Source organism: Poecile atricapillus, chromosome 14, assembly GCF_030490865.1.
Source record: "Poecile atricapillus isolate bPoeAtr1 chromosome 14, bPoeAtr1.hap1, whole genome shotgun sequence".
Taxonomy (NCBI): domain Eukaryota; kingdom Metazoa; phylum Chordata; class Aves; order Passeriformes; family Paridae; genus Poecile; species Poecile atricapillus.
Window position 1 is genome coordinate 16,229,344 of NC_081262.1, and position 19,383 is coordinate 16,248,726.

The following is a 19,383-nucleotide window of genomic DNA, read 5'->3' on the forward strand; positions in this document are numbered from 1 at the left end:
GGGTGAAATGTTCCAGGTCACCATTACACTGGCACAGGGTGCCCGGAGCAGCTGGGGCTGTCCCTGGATCCCTGCAGTGCCCAAGGCCAGGCTGGACAGGGTTTGGAGCACCTGGGACAGTGGGAGATGTCCCTGCCAATGGCAGGGCTGGAACTGGAGGGGCTTCAAGGTCCTTTCCAACCCAGTCATTCTGGGATTCTGTAATTCCATGTATTTGTGCTGAATTCATGTTTGAAGGCTGTCACACTCCCACAGCTGCCACCTGAACCTCAGCAGCTGGAGAGCTCTGAATCAGAAGCACTTCCATCATTGCTTGACTCCCCTGTTCCATCTCCAGACCCTCACCTCCAGCAGGCTGAGATGCTTTGTAATTAATCAGAAATAACCACCACACTGCAGGTCCCAGGAACAGCCAGCCTGACTTCCCTCACTCATTTGTGTTCTTTTTATAAACCCTTCATAAAGAAACCAGAGGAAGACAACTATGTAGGACAAGTCTGCAGGCAAATTTGCTCCATGGAATCAGTCACCCTTGTTAATGTGACAGTTGCAGTTTAAACTCCACCATGAAAGTCGTGTTTGATGAGATGATAAATTTGCACAAAGATGACAAGTCTGCAAACAAATCGATGTCAGCATGACAGATCTGAGAACAAATATCACAGCTAAACAAGAAGCATTTGTACACTCACTTAAAGCACTAACAGACTTTTATTAGTGAGCAGTTGGAATGATTTTTGTGCCACTTCTCTTAAGGCCCAGCTGATCTGTTCAGGTGAAAGCAGTGAGGACAGAAACCAGCCAGGGTTTCTTCATCCTCCTCAGACAGACTGGCAAGTCATCAGCACCAATGGTTCATGGGCTTATCAGAATGTTCATCTCATTAAGAGCAAGAATGGTTCCTCCTCCACCAAGCCACGTGCTTGGACTCAGAAACAGAAGTAACTGAGTTTTCTACTCAAAATGTATCCCTGTTTTTTCATGTGCTGAAAAGTCAAAGACACCCAGGGTTCCATCCCTGACACATGCAGTATTTTTCCCCACATTAGGTACTCCACAAACCTCAGCAGGCTCACACATCACAATATATATATATATATAAAATAAAATAAATAAAATAAAATAAATAAAATATATAAAAGAAATAAGACATATGGAACGTGTTACAATACCTGCAACAGGTCTTCACTGAGTACCTCTGTTCTCTCAGCCCTATGGGAGGAAAAAAGATCATTGTCAAACAACTGGCATGTTCAGGGTCACAGATTGCCTCCACAATTCCAACAAAACCTGCTCAGTTCCAGGCTATAATCCCATTACTGCCACTGCTGCAAACACCACCGTGTTCACCACGTCACAGGCAGCCCTGGCCCCCAGCACAGGGAGTTTGGGAAAGCCTGACATCCCTGGAATGCCCAGCCTGCAGCACAAATCCACTGCACCAAGCTCTAAATGCTCTTTCCAAGTGCACATGGAAAAACCCAAAGCAAACTGGAACCAATGCACCTGAATACAAAGGAATATAAAACCACGAGCAGGGCAGGAGAGCCACCCTCACCTCTTTGTATGGGAGCACTGCAGAGTTTTATCCCTCAGATAAAATATCCCACAGATTCCAGTGGGAATGGCAGCCTGAAACATCCCTCAACCCCTTCACCACAAACCTCCCATCACCTCATCCTGCTCAGCTCCATAATTGTAGAACAGAGGGTCTGGTACTTGAAAAGCCCATCAGAAATTAATATTCCCAGGAAAGTCTGCTTCAATATAGAACCCCTGGCTGCTTCCACACCCCCAGACAAAAATGTCTCCTGTCTACACACACGTTTCCACACCTTCTGTCATCCCAGCTTACACAAACTTTAAATTGTTTAATGTTGACACACAGTTTATTTGTTGTTGGCTCTTTGGCTCTAACACTGATTGATTCTCCCTTTGCCAGGCTTATAAAATAAAGATAAATTCCTGATCTCTCCCTCTCTGCTGCTCAGTTACTACACACCTACACCAAGGAGCACTTGGAGGGACTCCAGGACACTTTTCCTGTTCAGAGAGTTTCCCCTGCTGCTGCCAGAGTCCCTCAGCTACTCCAGACTTTATCAGATCCTGCAATCTGTCAAATAACCCTCTGCAAACCTGGGCACGCACGGAAAGCTCGTGTTCCTGCTCAGGCCTCAGCAGCTGAACGTGCCAAAAGCCTCCAAGGACAAGATTCCTTCAGGTTTGGGTCGGTGTTTTTAAAGCATTTATTTGACTTCAATTTTACAGCACATTATCTGCTTGAACTAGTTGTGAACCATAAGGTGTTAATTATTAAATGGCAGAATAAGGTAAAAGCTCAATACCTCAGCCAGACTCTGACAACAGCAGCTGAAATATTCTGACAGCACTGGAATATTTATTTGATGAGGAAAACACAGACAAGATTGATAAACTTTTCTCCCACCCAAACAGAAATATTTTGTCTGCTGGAAGTTACATCCTGTTAAAGAGCAATTATTTATACTTATTATTTATACGTAGATATATATTTATTTTTCTATCCTGTAAAACCCACTCTGCTGCAGCCACAACTTTAATTCAAACCCCCTCAAATAATAGAATAGAGCTTCCATACAACTTTAGAATAATAGAAAGTTTGATCTCTCCTTCCCTTCCTTTTTCCTAGGATATTCTATCCACTGGAGTGAAAAGCAATGATGGCTCAGTACTGTGCTAGCAGAAGCTCCTTCCCAGTATAAGTGTGGTTACCCACACACTATGGATAATTATGTGAAGTGCAAAATTATTTCACTCATTTTTCTTAAGCTGTGTTCTTACACTGAACTGGTTCCTCCAGGAGCTAAATGTGCACTGGCCAATGCAGATCTGCACTGTGGGATCTGTCCCCAGCCCTGCCAGCAGCAGCGTGGCACAGGCACAGCAGCCCCTGCTGATGATGTCAGGTTTGGAAGTGCACCGAGGGAAGACCTCACCCTTCCTGCAGGCCCACATTCCACCTTTAATAAGGAAGCCAAGAAAGAGCCACTAAATAATGTTGTTTTTCAGTAATCACAACCATGAAAGAGAAAACACAACCCTGTGATAGCAGCACAGCCCATCTCCTCTCTGCACAGGGGAAAGCAGCAAACCATCAAAGGGAGAGGGCTCCTTCGGAATTAACCTCTGTCTCCCTTGGAATTAACCCCTGTCTCCCTTGGAATTAACCTCTGTCTCCCTTGGAATTAACCTCTGTCTCCCTTGGAATTAACCTCTATCTCTCTTGGAACTACAGGTATGACCAGTTTGAAGTTTCCATCCCACTGCAGCTTCGAGGGACGCTAATTCCTTCTGCCAGCTAACCAGGGAAGCAGCAAACTTCTCAAAAAGAACAGATTTTCACTGCTAAACTTCTGCCTTCAGCCCTTGTTAGTGTTTATTTTGCACCTTATCAAATTGAAGTAATGAAGAAATCCTTCTGGAGTGAAGAACTGGAAGCTGCAGAGTGCTCCCAAGGGCTTCCCCAGTGCCCACCAGCCTGGAGACCCTGCACTGGGGCTTCTTTCTTCCCCCAGTCCAGCCCAGCCCAGGGCTCTGAAGACCAGGCTGCAGCAGCCAGGGCTGTTTCCATTCCCTGAATTTCCATCCAGTCCAAGCAGTTCAATCTGGGTTGCAAGATGAGCTCCCTCCCAGCCATTCCTAACAGGGAAAGCAGCCCTGGGGAGCCCCTCCCGCGCTCCCTGTGCCTCGGGGGGCAGCACCCTGGAACAGGAGCCTCCTCTCTGGACACACGTGTGTCCCAGGGGTGCTGCTGGCACATGGGACACAGCAGCAGCAGCCCAGGAATGCTGGGCATGCAGGGCTGGCACCCCACCTACCACAGCAACAGCACTGGGGCTGCCCAAATCCAAAATATCTGCCAGGCTGGCAGTGCTCCACCGGAGCAGAACGGAGCTGCTCCCAGGGAAAGGAGCTTCTGAGAAATGGAGCTTCTCTGCTACACCACAAGAACTTTGACATGAATCAACTGGTACTGAGCTCTTAAGTCAGCAGTGCATTTTAAAAGACTGATTGTAAAAACACAACTGAATAATCATTTGTTATGGCTGTAATAATCCTGTTAATCACAAAAGGGGATAAAACTACTGAATTCTCTGAAATCAGAACTTTCACCCAGCACAGTGTCCTGCCCACTCAGAGCTCCCCATTTCTGCACGGTCCCTCTCCAGCAGGATACCACCCCTGGTGCAGCTGGGATAGAGCAAGTGGAAGAATTTGACAGAAACAGCTGCTCCTCAGCCAAATCAGCTCCCCCAGCTCACCCTCTGGACAAACAGCCTCCCTGACACAGCTCCAGGGTGGAACAGGCAGCAAAGGGCAGGGCAGGCTCTGAGCACAGCACAGCAGCTTCAGCCAAAACCCTGAGCAGAGCCAGCCTTGCTCTCCACCATCCCAGGACACTGAGGAACTGTCATCTTTAACAAAATTCTTGTTTCTTCAAGCAAATTTTCTTTTCAAGACACCAAATACAGTACTTAGCGTGAAACAGGATATGGAACAGAAATGCTGGTGCCATTTCCTGCTTAGGGTGGCATGGCCTTAACTCACTCCAAGCAAAAAGCCAATTGGTTTTACAGGGAAAGACTGTATTTTTTTATTCCAGACATGTTAATCACAATACTTTGGCTTGCTGTGACATTCTTAAAATGTATTCCATGTGCCCCTAATTGAACTCCTGTCAGAGTGTTTTATGGTGTAATTCCTTTTAATTCCATTTTCCCTTCTTTCTGACCCCAGGGCTCAAAGCCTGCCTCAGCCCAGGCAGGGTGGGCAGAACAGCTCCCACCCCACAGATTAAAAACTGATTCCTTTGCTTGGTCATTCTGCAGCTTCTTCACACTTCCAGGCCTCAAGTCTTCTCTGTGCATCTCGAAACAGCAGATGGGAATTCCTGAGATAAAAGTGTTATCTTCCATCAGGAAAGAATTTACATTTTCATGTATAAAATGAAGAGAGTCTATTAAAGCTGCCACTGGAGATTTAGAATAAATAATGCTTCACCTAAACAGTATCTGAGGGCCCCCTGGTCCTGCCCATCACTGGGGCATCAGAACTGAAGCAGGGCTGATCTCCAAGGCAGGTCAAAGCTCCAGAAGCACTGCAAGAGACTTTTTACAGGAGCCTGCAGAGACAGGCCAAGGGGGAATGGCTTCCCACAGCCAGAGGGCAGGGATGGATGGGATACAGGGAAGGAATTCCTGGCTGGGAGGGTGGGCAGGCCCTGGCACAGCCCCTGGATCCCTGGCAGTGCCCAAGGCTGGGTTGGACAGAGCTTGGAGCAGCCTGGAACAGTGGAAGGTGTTGGGGTTGGACTGGATGGGCTTTAAGTCCCTTTCCAACCCAACCATTCCATGATTCTATGAAATGCACACTCCTGAAAGGCTGACGAGGAATGAAGGCGAGCAAACCTGCCACATGAGCCATAAAAGCTTGGCCACTGCCAGCAGAACAAGTGACTCAGTTGAAATGTCACCACAAAGGCCTGACTCACCCTGCTGGGCGGTGGCGCTGGCAGAGGTGATGCCACGGGAGGGCAGGGACCAGTCCACAAGCCTGGAAAGGTTTCAGTGGAAGCAAGGAGCCATCCACCCAAACTGGAGACAGAACCAAAGCCAGCCTTCCCTGCTGAGTGGTTTTTCCTCAAACAAAGGCTGTGTTTGTTACCAGGAGTAACCAGCTCAGCTGGCTGCTGAGGTAACAGCGAGCACCTTGGTGGGCTGGCAGCACATCCTGCTGTATTTCCACATACAATGGGCAGCACTCGCTGCCAGGAAAAATGAAAGAATCAGCAGCTCTCTCCAAAACAAGGAATCCAGAATTAGATGACAATTTCCCTTCAAAAAGGTTTGTTTTTCAAACACTCACCGAGACAAACTCCACAGAAAATCCAACTCCAAGGTGTTTCAGGACCACCAACCCACTCCTGCCCGTTTGACCTTAGGCTGATTTTTGAAAGGAAAGCAGCATGACTCAAGGCATGCATCAATATTCTGAAGTGGGTTTCAAATGTTCAAAAATAACTCAGAGAACACTGTCAGGTGCTAGTCAGCACTCACTTTCAGTATTAGTATTTTGGGAACACCACACACAACCAGCCATCAGCGTGACTCTTAGTTTGCCTCCTATCCTCATTTTTCACCCAAATTAAAAATGTAAGCTTTTTCACATGTATTAGAATAGATTTAATTGTAACTCTGGTGACCACAGATGTTTCAGTGGCGCAGAAATCCCACCAAAGGCTGCTGTTCTGGAACTCACCCACCAGCTGCAACTCCTGTGCTTCCAGTCCTTTAGAATTGCTTTAAAAATGGTGCATCACCTCCAAAACATTTCAGTGATCCAAACACCTCAGAGCTGCACAACTACAATTCAGGCTTCAGTGAGTGAATAAAGAAAGATTTCTGCTGCTTTGCCTTCCTTCTTCATTATCTCCACTGAGTTCCCCCATCAAACTGTGCTCGGTCACCGACTCTCCAAGCTCAGCTTTGATCTGTTCCACCCCAGCCCTGGAGGTGGGAGCTGGAGCTGCTTTAATGAGAGGCAGGGCAGGCTGCAGGGAAATAATCATCCTGGAAAGAGAGCAGAGTGCTCCTGTGCAGAGCAGGGAAAGCCAGGACACTCCTCACAGGAGGGGATTGAAATTCCTGCATTGGTGAGATGGATCCAAGGCTGGTCTCTGGAGCAAGCAGTGAATTTAGCTCTGGAGAACAACCTCAGCTCAAGCCAAATCCTATTTTCAGGCCACTTTCGGAGGAACAGGCACTGCAGCAAGGCCCTGCAGAGTTCCTCCTTGTAAAACACACACTGAGTGGTTTTAATATCACATCCTGAGAATTCCACCAAATGCAGCGTGGTTCAACAAAAGCACTTTTGGCTTCAGTCTAACAAAACTGGGCAGATCCCTCTGAGCCACAGCACTGTAGATCTGAGAGGAATTTCAAATGAACTTTCTACAGGCAAAAATACAATTGTGATCTAAAAGTAGAAGCCCATTTACAGAGGGAAGGAAGAGATGTTTCAGTGAGCACCTGATGAGTCCAACAGCTTGTAAACTTCTGGGTACAAACAAAAATTTACAGTTCAGTAATACAGTTCCAATCACCTGCTATCCCAGAAAATCAAGTGGTGACTGCTGACCTCCCATTTCATACCTTGGACAAAGTCACAGCTACTAAAGCTCTCCCCCATATTCTTTTTGACTTTGAAAAACCCCAAATCTCTCAGGCAAATAACAATGTGACTTCCTTTAAAAAGTGCATTTTGATTGGTGAAACTATTAATAGCTTCTGAAGGAAAGGTGAAGTGCTGCTGCAGGGGATTAACACTCTAACTGCTAAAATCCAGGCAAGGTGAAATCCAGTACTGGTCTCATGTTTTGTTCCCCAAAATAAGAATGACAAGCTGTCATAAATTAGTGACCAAAAAACCCCAAAAAACCTGAGACAAACTTTTTAAAGTTTCTGGTGCAGCTTATCAAATGATGATGTATTTCTTATGATTTGCTTTTTCCCCCTTAAGTACCACAATCTACATTTCTTATGCTATACTTTACTACAGAACTTGAGCTTTCCAAACATGTCAGTTTATTACTATAATTTATTTAAAAAAAAAGACACCATCTACACCATGTCTTGGTAACTGCTTTTAATATTTAACTGCTAGGTATTTATTTACATTTAGATGTTTATTCTCACACAAGGTCTCTCCCTCCCAAGCAAGCAACAACCTCTTATTTATGCAGAATCATTTATGTAAAAGTAGCTGGGTACAGCTCTGCTATAAGACACAGTCCAGCAGAAAGCAACCTAAATAATTCCTGAATTGTTATTCCTGAATGTCAGGTGTAATTTCCAACACAACAGTAGATGGTGCCAGCACAGGGATTGCTGTGCTTTGGGCCACAGCAGCAGCTCCAGGTGAAATTTAAGCTGGCACCAGGAGTGATCCTGCAGCACCTTGGGCCAGCAGCGCTGCTCACCTGAGCTCACCTGGGATCTCCTGGGATCTCCTGGGCTCCCCTGGGATCTCCTGGGCTCACCTGGGATCTCCTGGGCTCTCTAGGGCTCACCTGGGCTCTCCAGCGCTCACCTGGGCTCTCCAGGGCTCACCTGGGCTCTCCAGGGCTCCCCTGGGCTCTCCTGGGCTCCCCTGGGCTCCCCAGGGCTCTCCAGGGCTCACCTGGGCTACCCTGTTGTCCCCTGGGCTCTCCAGGGCTCCCCTGGGCTCTCCAGGGCTCTCCAGGGCTCACCTGGGCTCTCCAGGGCTCACCTGGGCTCTCCTGGGATCTCCAGGGCTCACCTGGGCTCTCCTGGGCTCCCCTGGGCTCCCCTGGGCTCCCCAGCGCTCACCTGGGCTCTCCAGGGCTCCCCTGGGATCTCCTGGGCTCCCCTGGGCTCCCCTGGGCTCCCCAGCGCTCACCTGGGCTCTCCAGGGCTCCCCTGGGCTCCCCTGGGCTCCCCTGGGCTCCAGGCTGTGCCAGCTCCAGTCACCCCACCCCAAAGCTGCCCCTCACTCCTCCCACAGCCTCTCTCCTTCCAGGGGCTCTGCCTGGAACACTGCTCCATCCCAAGTGTCAGGTGTGGCTCCTTCCAGCACCAGCAGCAGCATCACAATCGTATCCAGCAACAGGAACCTGCTCCCAACAGCCTTGGGCCTCTCCTTGGCCACCAGCACAGGACAGGGACAGGGAAATCTGTCCCTTTCAGCAACAGCAGCTACTTCAGATCAGCTTCAGCTGATGGTGAAAGCGCAGCCTGGGGCTGACATTTCATTCCCACAGGTGACATCAGAGCTGCTGCCAGACCTGGCTGTGTCCTGCTCATCTCCAGCAGGAGCATCCCAACCCCACTGGCAGCAGCTCCCAGTGCCGGCCGGGAGATTTCCCAGGATTTTCCAGGCAGAGCCCAGAGGTGGGAGCTGGGAGGGTGGGAGCAGAGGGAAGGGACAGCAGCAGAGCCCAGAGGTGGGAGCTGGGAGGGTGGGAGCAGAGGGAAGGGACAGCAGCAGAGCCCAGAGGTGGGAGCTGGGAGGGTGGGAGCAGAGGGAAGGGACAGCAGCAGAGCCCAGAGGTGGGAGCTGGGAGGGTGGGAGCAGAGGGAAGGGCTGCTCTGGACAGCAGCAGGGCTCAGGGATTCCCCATTCCCCTGGCAGCTCTCTCAGTTTAGTGAGTGTGCTCCCCTTGCCAAAGCACCTGCTGACAGGAGAACTCCTCCACACGTGAAAAGGGAATTAAAAAACTCCCAAAACACCCTCCAACATCTCCTGAACTTCCAGACAAATCCCGATTTCCACTCTAGCCATGAGACAGGTGGATTACCACCAACTCAAGACATTTTTAAGCTCCATGATTTCCCAGAAGTCTTGTGCTGTCAATTGCTGGAAAGGACTCCGAGAAGCAGCACTGCCTTTTCCACAGACAAGCTTTTTACAGGACAGACATGTCTGAATAGGAAAAAAATGCATTACAGGAATGAACAAAATTCACTGAACTGCTGAAAAAACCCTGGGCGTCTTTGGCGTATTTGGTTGCTTTTTTTCAACTTTGACAAGAGAAGGGGGAACAGCTTCACACTGACAGCAAGTAGGTTTAGATCAGATATTACAAATTCTCCTCTGTGAAGAGGGTGAGAGCTTGGCACAGGGCACCCAGGGATTCAGTCTTGGGTAAGTGTCAAAAAACTCCAGTCCAGAAATGATTGTTTCACCAAAGGTAACACCGCTCTTCTTTAATGTATTGCCCACCATGATCTATTTTAAGTTTGGGGATTCACAAAAACTGGCAAGAGAAAGCCTTGGAGAAGGAACCAAACTGAATCAACACAAGAAGCAAAACAAGGAAATGCAGAAAAGGCAGAACAATGAAGCAGGAATAGAAAGTCAGGCTGCAAAAAGGAGCTGGACACTTTGAAATAACAGTAAAAAGGCTGTAAGGGAATTTGGAGGTCTGAAGCTGTATAAAATCAGCTGGGCACAAACCAGGGATTATTCCCTGTGCACACGATTTCACAACGGAGCCTTTGCGCTGATTTCCTGAGCGCGGCCGTGATTAACAATTAATGGCTGAGCCCTTGATTATGTTTCAGCAGGAGGAGGCATCCCCGGGATCCCGGCTGGACACGGCTCCTGTTTTCCCGTTGCCTGGACACAGCACACACAGGAGAGCCCAGCACACAGAGCTGGGCCATTCCCACCCTGCCACGAGGCTGCCCCAGCACTAAACAAAGTGAACTCAACCCCTGCCTTGCTGAGGAGGAACCGGGAGCCTCGCACTAATGGAGGTTTATGATCCTGCACTTCAACACACGCCTGGACCTGCTGTTACAAAAGCAGGATTACTTTGGCTTGCTGCTCTGTTCCTACAAAAACCAGCAGCTCAGAACACCTAATCTGCGTGTGAAATCGCTCTGCAGCAGGGCAGAGCAGCTGAATGTTCATAGAAGCTGCAAGCTCAGCTCACACATTGATTTCTCTGAGAATATCAGTTTTTTAGCAGCTTCATTTCCTGCAGAAAATAAAATTTTTAATTTGGGGACCAATGTTTCCTAACAATTTCTTGATATTTATATGTGAAGAGTCCACATTGAAATAGCTGCTGTAATTTCCACAGCCATATCTCAGCCATGACTTTTCAAACTGCCTGCAGGACAATTTATCTTCTAAACACCAGCCCACCTTTGAAATTCATTGTCCTGTCACCGGCTAAAGTACCTTTCTTAGCTCTAAACATGGAGGATGTGTTATCTGTGTGTTCAACAGCATTAACAGCTCTCACCAGTGACCTACCTGGTCTGTGCAATATTCAGCTGTATTAGCTACCACTTACCCTTTAATTAATTTTAAATTTCACTCTGGAAGCATCACTGGGATCCTGAGAAACCAGTGAGGTTACACACAGAGAAATTTCAGCGCAGCAATGTGGGACAATTTGCAGGACAGAAGGAAAAACTCCTCCTCCATCGATCCTTCTGAGCCAAAGGCCATTTGGCCATTCTGCACCCCGCTGGCCCTTTGATTCAACCCTCTGCACTCACTCCAGGATGTCCCTGACACTCTGCAGTGCAATTAACTCCACCACACAACAATCCCTGTCCAGGAAAAAAAGGCTCCACCTCAGTGAGAGGAGCGCTGTGACCTCACCCAGCTTTGAGGAGCTGTTTCCTGGTGAGAGGCAGCACCCGCCAAGGAGACCTTGCACAAGTATCCCAACTGTCCTGTGGATCAGCCATGGAATAGCAGCTTCAGACTCCAAGGTTCTAAGGCTATTTGGTTCCTAAGGAATAAATTTTAATCAAAACCACAGAATCTTGGAAGGGTTTGGGTTGGAAGAGACCAAGGATCGAGTTTAGCCTTCAAGACTGGTACCTACGACAGCCAAACAGCCTGAAAAATGCGGAATCTGGTACAGTAACCTGTTCAAATCACTGGCTATCACTTGGTTTGTCACCACCAACTGCTGTGAAGGCACTTGGCTCTGAGTTACTGAAATCAGACTTCCTTACCCAGTTTGACTGGTGTTTAATCAAACTCACAGAGTTGTAGCTCAGAGCTGTGCCGTGGCCAAGTGCTGCCTTAGAAAAGCCACCGTGGGCTGGAGGGTCTCCTAAATGCCAAAAATTGGAGCTACTTCATTTAAGTTACAATTCCTTTCTTTCTAGAGACTGTGCAGAATGTTAGAAAACGTTTCTAACACATGAAGACACTTTTTATTTAACCCCTTCCTAAAAAGATCCTGTCATTTGGCATTTCATCATTGCTGATACAACGACCTCTAACAAGCAGCTCTGGCCACAGATCCATTCTCATAACCTAAAAATACCATGCAAGTGTCTAAGAAATACATTTGCTTTCATCAATTCCAAGTGTATCCCATTACAGCATCAGGCTGAAACAGACTGTTACATCATTTCTGGCTATTTTAGCAGATCAAATCATGACTATTTCAAGATTTTGACTCTGGGTATAACCTGATATTAAAATTATTCATTCCGAAGAACCCTCATCAGATCAAGTCAGAATCAAGGAATCATCCATGATGGGGATTACTTTTTTTACATGAATAAATATTGGGAGGAAAAAAGGCACTTCCTGTGCCTTCAGCTGAGCTGCTGCCACCAGAGCGGATTCAGGGGTACTTTAACCTCCCTATCCTGCTGTTATGTCAGACACCAAAACCTGGGTGCACCTAACCCCCAAGGACAATAACATCCCTTCTCACCCCTCCAGCTCCCTCTGCCTCCTCCAGTGCTTCTCCCAGCACCATTCCAGCCGGGAATGGTGACTCAGGCTCCGGTTACGTGACACGAGCACGGTGTGCCAGCTTTGGCACTGCCCTGCACCTCAAACCCCCCTGAAAGCACCTGAGAGGCACCTGCACAGAAAGAGGACACTTTATTCTTCATTTGAAGGCAGTGTAAGAGCAGGCTTTCTCGAGACAGAGGCTCCCTTTATCCTCACACACTCCTGACCCCCGGCAGAACAGAGCCCGAGCTGATCCAGCCAGAGCGGATCCTACGGTGTCTGTCTGGATTGTGAATATTTTATTATCTCATCTATTTCATCAAGCAGCAGCTTGAACAGAGCCAAAGGAGAAGAGGACATGCATGCAAGAAGGCAATTAATATTACCCACATCCCCCAGCTTGGAATCTTTTCATTTCTTTTTCTGCAACAAATATCTCAAGTATTTTACCCACTGCCCACTCAGCACCTGACACACAAGTCCGACACAAAGTTATGTAGTCACTTTTTTCTTTTTACCGACAGGCTTTAGCAGGTTCCTACTGGAATTCACAACATTTATTACTCAAGTCAACAAAATTTAGTTTGTTGTTTAGTTTTCTCTGGGAAAGAGAAGCTTTGGGGTGATTTAATTGTGGCTCTCCAGCACGTGAAAGAGCTGACAAGATGGGGAGAGGCTGTTCACAGAGTCCTGGAGCGACTGGAGGGGATGGTTCCCAGTGCCAGAGGACAGCCTGGCTGGGACACTGGGTCCCAGGGCTGTCATCCCTGGTGCTGGCAGGTGGCACCAAGCAGAAGGCACCCCTGGCTTTGGGCACACGGGTGGGAAATGCCACCCACACCTCCCTGAGCATCACACCCTGCCCACGTCACCTGGGCAGCCCAGGAAAGGCATTCCCAGGTTTCATGTGGTCTGGAAGCAGATCACAAGCAATGAGGCTTCTCAACTGAGGGCTGAGCAACTATTTACTCACTGATTTCAAACCTGGGGCTGCCCTTGTAAGGGCACAAGGAAGAGGTTCCTTAAAAACACAACGTAATTTCTTAAGTGTCTAATCTTCAGGATTCTTAATGACCTGGACTTTAAACATGAGATCATCTTGGCCCATGAGGAATTACAAGATCCCGATAAACTCACTGCCTTTACAAAACCTAAAGGAAACACCACAACTAGGCCAGAATAAATTGTTTTCTTTCCTGTTCACAGCCAGTACCTCTGGTCCCACCAGGGGTTCCAGCTCAGCAGAGCAGCAGTTCAGCCTCACCAAGCTCCTCACTGAGACAGAACAGTGAAAGAAACTTGCTACAAAGTCCTCAGTAAATGCAGGTGATTTTTCTTTTGGCTTCAGCAACCACCTTTCAAGTGGATATTAATCAATGGGATTAACAGACATGCTCGCAAAAATCAATCTAGACCACAGCTTGGATTCAATTTAAAACATCCATTTCTGGAATTATTGCTATAATCTGTGATTTATGTCTGTGACAATACAGACCCAAACCCCCCACCAGTGCCAAAGCTCGCCACAAGCAGCAGCCCCAAACTGAACACATAATAGCTGCCTGCTTTTCTATAATTAGCAGCTTGTCCTGGTAGAAAAATCCAACTCCCAAGCTGCACAAGCCATTACATTGTGTCAGAGGTCCCCAAAGGGTGCAGGAAGCAGATAAAGGCTCCAACACCGAGGCTTTGCTGGCCCTGCTGGGGCTGAGCAGCGCTGCCAGGGTAACCGAGCTCTTTCCTTGCTCCCACCCCGCATGGAAACTCCACTTTGCTGGGTTCTGTGCCTGAGCAGAGCCCCCAGTGCCCTGGGAGCAGCCAGGTAAGGAATATTCTGCAGCCAGGCAGCTCCTGTCCAACAGCCCCAGTCCCCCCAGCAATGTTTATTTAATTTATTTATTTAACAGCTGCCATTCCCCCACACTTTGCTCCCACCTGCAGCCCCAAACCCTGCCCAGCATCCCCCTCATTAAACACACTCCTTTAAACCCGTCATTGCATTCAGCTGCCACGCAGAAAGATCTAATGCAATTTCCTAATTAGAGACCTGGAACTTCATTTGGAGATAAACAGGAAATGCTTAAGATAACGATTATAAACACTGAAATGAGATTTTTCTTTTCATGAGCACTCCAATGGAGACAAATGGCAACCTGCAAACTCCCTGTAAATATGAAATATTTCAATGCTGTTTACCACTTTTTCAAACATCTCTGCCAAACACAACAAGCAATGCAAGTAAATAACGCTCAGCAGATTTAACTTCTATTAAAGGATGTTTGGTGAGCCAGAAATTTTCAAGTACTGGGGTCATATTAAATTTCCCCCCACCCCCCCAAAACCAGGAAAACGTTAAATAAGATTTTTTTTTTATATTAAATGGCACTGTAGGGTTAATGTTATATTGATGGAAGTACTGAGAGAGGTGGATGCACTCTTGTTTTACCACCCTGGACACTTGAAAAAGCGAGTTTCAAAGTACTATCAACAAAACACAAAGAAGCAGAAAAACCTTCCTGAAGTAATAATACACAGAACAACTCTGGGAAAGACAAGAATCAATGGATAATGCTTTAGCAAGAAAAAGAAAAGGAATAATTTGGACCATCCACATTTTCCATGAATTATTACTAGAAATCATTGCTTTCCAGCAGGTTTTCCACGTACAGACAAATGTAGGCAGCTCCTCCTCGTACAATAGTTCGATAACAGGCATTTTAACATAACTTGCTTAATGTAATAATTATGTTCCAACTCAAGACTCTCACATTGCCAAGTGGCTTGAAGAAACACTAAATATAGCTCAGCACAGTAACTTTTATGCAGGACGGGAGCTATTAAAAGCTGTGTTCAAAAACTCCTGGTGAGTCACAGCAAAGCCATGAGTACAGGGCCTGGAAAAAACTATTTGTACACAAGGAGTTGTATTTGAGCAGTGGGAAACGAGCACAGAAGCTACAGTAAGTCAGCCTCTTGCATAAAACCAGAGCCTTCTGAGGCACTTTGTGGGCTATTCCAGATTTCTAATTAGTCAGAGCTGCCTGTCCCTGGTTTAAATTACTGCAAGAGCCCCAGGGCAGATCGAGTATCTCTCCCAGCAAAAGCAGTAAGAAAATCCACCTGTCTGATCTTGGGTGACTTCACCAGACCCAAACCTCCCCAGCAATTGTCTGAAAACATTTTTAATCAGAATGGTACTCAGGGATTGCCCCTAAAAGATGAAGAAGAACCTGATGGCAACAACAACAACAGCAGCAGCAGCGGGTCCCCAGAGGCCGGAAGCACGGCTCGTGGAGATTGTCACAGCCTGAAATGTCATTAATTACCAACCTGAGCTCTGGAAGCAAACAGCATGATCCAGACCTCTCCATGGGCTCATTCCTCAAGGAAATTACTCAGCTATGTAGTTCAAATGCTTATTAGTGTATCAGTGCAAAGCTTTGATGACAATAGCTCTGAACATTTATTTTCATTAGGGATGACTGCAGCTACAAAGAAGAATATTCCCAAGCTTCTAATCAAATCTGTCTCCTTTGTAATTTATAAAAGGGTATGGAAACCAAGACAAGCCCTTGTAGATACATGAAGAATTATTTTGCTGACATCAAGCATAGCATCATTTAAGTTTCTGAGCCTAACACTCAGGTGCTCTGCTGGATCTGCTGAGGAAGCATCCCAAGGGAAGGTACAACCTCACCTCCTCAGATGTGAGACAGCATGTCCTGAGCCAGCCACAAGTGCCATTTCCCAGGGCTCTGTGCCCAGGCCAAGCACACACAGCTGTTCCTGGGGGATACAAGCCCTGGGCCTCCAAAGAGATGAAGCTTTAGAGGAATTAGGACAGAAATCCCATGAAAAGCAATCCCAGCATATGGCCCCTATGGAATCACAGGTCACCTGAAATTCATGAAGTTCTTCTTCTCCATTCCCTCCCCAACTAATTTTTTTCAGCCTAACTACAACTTCCCAGCTGTTTGCAGCTGGATTCAGGACACAGCTCAAGATCAAGTCAGCTCTGAGCTCGTTCCTCTGGGTGATCAGCCCTGTGCCTGTTGTGGGCAAGATGCCACTTTATAGCAATGCATTCATTCAGCTCGTGTGGAACTAATGATTTCCTGGCAAGCCCTGCCTCTGCTCACCTGCAGGTCCCAGCCCTGCTTTTTGGGAATTATCCTGACTGCATGTGAGAGCCTTTAGGATGCCATGAGCACCAACACACACTGGCACTCCCAGCTAAGGCTGCCCTGAGAACATTGTGATGCCATCTCCAGTGCCAGGCTGTGTCTCAGTCACCTGGCCCAACCTCTGATATTTCACTTTTTAAGTTTCCCAGAGCTTGTGCTGCTCCCCTCAGCAGCACTGACAACAAATCTGTCCAATATATGAAATATAAAATCCTCAGCAGCAGATTGAACACTTAAGGCAGCCAAGAACAGCCATGAGATAATTGCTGCAAAATATTTAACACATCTATTAATTATTGTGGAATCCTGTTCCACTGAGCTAATCCCCTCTTTAATTAGTTTCCTACATGTATTTCCTAACTCCATAAATTCCATCTGTGGACTCACAGGCTTCTCACAAACGCCATTCCTCGGTTTTGCTGGAGCTCTTGCCAATCTTTCCTTATTTCCCATATTAAGGTGTTACTTCCCTGATGCCAGGTCTGCTATTTGGGGTCCCAGGCCCAGGATGGCAGCCCTGGAAGCTGGCTGGAAGAAGGGCAGTGTCACTCCTCAATCAAACACAGCCCCTCATTAAGGGAACAGCCCCACGGTGCCACCACACACCCAGCCCTGCTGAGCTCAGGGTAAGCAGGCTGCTCTCCCACACCCCAGGAACCTCTGAGGGAGGGAAAAGCAGAGCAGGAGAAGCAGCAGCCAGGCAGGGACCAGCCCCAGGGGATGTGACACAGATCCCAAACGCCTCCCAACGCTGCTTCTCCCGGGGAGCAGCTCCTTCCCTGCAGGGTCCCCCAGGATCCAGGGCCTTGGAACACCGAGCCACCACCTCTGCACACAAGCACAGGGATCCTCCTGATGCAGGACTTGTCTCCTCATTCAGTCCCTGTGCAAAAAACTCATAAACGAGTTCACTAACTCAACAGAACATGTAACACTGCCTGTAAGATCCTGCTGAGTGTCTGCCATGCCTTCCATGAGTCCTGCAGTGCTTCTCAAAGTCTTTCTCATCGAAAGACCTGTTAAAAGCCATCCCTACTACATGGTTTTACTCTGGGAAACAAAATAAGGTCCTGGTGATCAGCACATGGAATGTGAGCAGGTGAGCAACATGAAATAGTCACAATTAATGAATACCAAATGACTCGGTGTCATTTAGAGAGTTTTTAATGAAAACCAATGACAGCAGTGTGTGCATTTGAATGGAACCAGACTGCCCCCAGCCCATGCATGCCCTGGCTGCCAGGGCACCCCGGACTCTGTGGCACAGGTGTGTGACAGGAACCTGCCCAGACACCACACCTGAGCACCCACAGCCCTCACCTGCACGGCCAAAGGTCACTGCCAGCTCCCCACCCACACCTCCCAAAGCTGCTCCACGCTCAGATTCGCCCCTGGAAGCACAAAACACCCCAAGCTGTTTATCCTCCTCAGTACAACCCGGATTACTCCAAATTCCACTCGGGATTTGGAGCTGTGGGGCCGACACATGCAAACAGGGAATGCCAACAACCTCTCCAACAACATAAAAAATCCATTGATTCATATGAAACAGGAACGAGAGGACAAGGCTGGTCGGGAAGTTGTTCCCTCTTTAATAGCAAAACAAACCTATTAAAAATCTCCTCCTTGGGCTTTATTAGCTGGCACACCTGCCAGGGTTGTGTGGGCTCCAAGGAAAACAAACACCCTGTTAAGGGAGTTATTGGAAAGGAGGCCACCAAGACATAAACTCCGATAATAAGTTTATACTTTCAGTATCAGTACAGGCTTTCAATTTACACTCTCTATATAGGAACTGATTTTCAGATTAAATCTTTACTGAAAGCAGAAGGAAGTTTCTGCAGGAAAGCATTGACTTCTGCTAGAAAAGCAGTGTGGTGACATTTGCATGTTTATCTCAGGGACAGCTGCTGCTGCAGGGCACTTCCCCGTGTGGGCACAGATTTGTTGCTACCGAGTTAAAACCTTCCCAGAGTCCAACAGCTGGAAACTGGGGACAATTGTACCTACAGGGCTCCTGTGAGTTTTGTTATAATCCAGTCGTGGGGAGGCAGTGAAGTCCTGGAGAAGGCACGCTCTGATGTCTTCTTAGATGTGAGAGAGAGCGAGAAATACAGCAAATACTTCCAATTTAACGGGCAGAAAGGAAGCGAAAGCCGCCGGAGGGCGGCCAAGAAGCGCCCGATGCAAATGGCCCCGGGGGCCCGGGGAGGGGTCCCGGGATCCCCGAGGGCCCGGAGGAACCGCCCGGCGTGGCTGCGACCCCCGGAGAGGAGAGACAGAGCCCCGGGACCGGGACGGACCCAGCGCCTTCCCCCCCGAGCGGCCTCCGCCCCTCGCCCTCCCCGCGATCCCCCCGAGCCTGCGGAGCGGAGCCCCCCGCGCCCGTCCCACCTGCCCACGGTCTGGTTGGCCAGCTGCTTCATGCGGTTGAACTGCTTCTTCATGGCGGCGGCCGCTGCCCCGGCCTGCCCGGGCCCCGCCGCTGTGCCCCGGCCGCCCCCGGCCCCGCCGCCGCCGCCTCAGCACCGCCCGCCCGGCCCGGCCCGGCCCGGCCCCCGCCGCTTCCGGCCCCGCCCCCGCCCCGCGCCCGATCCGCGCCCGCAGCCCGGATGTCCCGCCCGCAGCCCGGATGCCGCTCCTGCGCGGCGCCGCGGCTCTTCCTGCGCCGCTCTCTCGGTGGCACCGGGTGCTGCTGCGTTATGAGGGGCGGTCGGAGCGAGCTCTCTGTCGGGGCCGCCCGTTCCCGGACAGCCCCAGCGGTGGATCCGCGCCGTTACCGCCGAGCGGCTCCCGGACTACAGCTCCCGGTACGCCTTGCGCTCCCGCCGCCGCTTCCTGGGCGAGGCGCTGCGTGCCGCGCGCTCCCATTGGGCGCTGTGCATATGGACGGGCGCGCGGACCAATGGCTGCCGAGTTCCGG

At 48.8% G+C, this 19,383-nt stretch overlaps 1 protein-coding gene across 6 annotated transcripts in view; it reads right to left on the minus strand.

Moving 5' to 3' along the window:
- The window catches only part of ARHGAP17 (Rho GTPase activating protein 17), a 43,005-nt gene extending 23,996 nt beyond the window's left edge, over window positions 1-19,009 (minus strand). For all 6 annotated transcript variants that reach the window (XM_058849400.1, XM_058849396.1, XM_058849394.1 and 3 more), the window contains exons 1-2: window positions 18,855-19,009; window positions 1,173-1,212 (exon numbers count right to left, since the gene is read on the minus strand). In XM_058849400.1, the coding sequence (XP_058705383.1) occupies window positions 1,173-1,212; window positions 18,855-18,907 (93 nt within the window). In that variant the 5' untranslated portion in view covers window positions 18,908-19,009. The remainder of the gene's footprint in view (window positions 1-1,172; window positions 1,213-18,854) is intronic.
- Window positions 19,010-19,383: the final 374 nt, after the last annotated feature.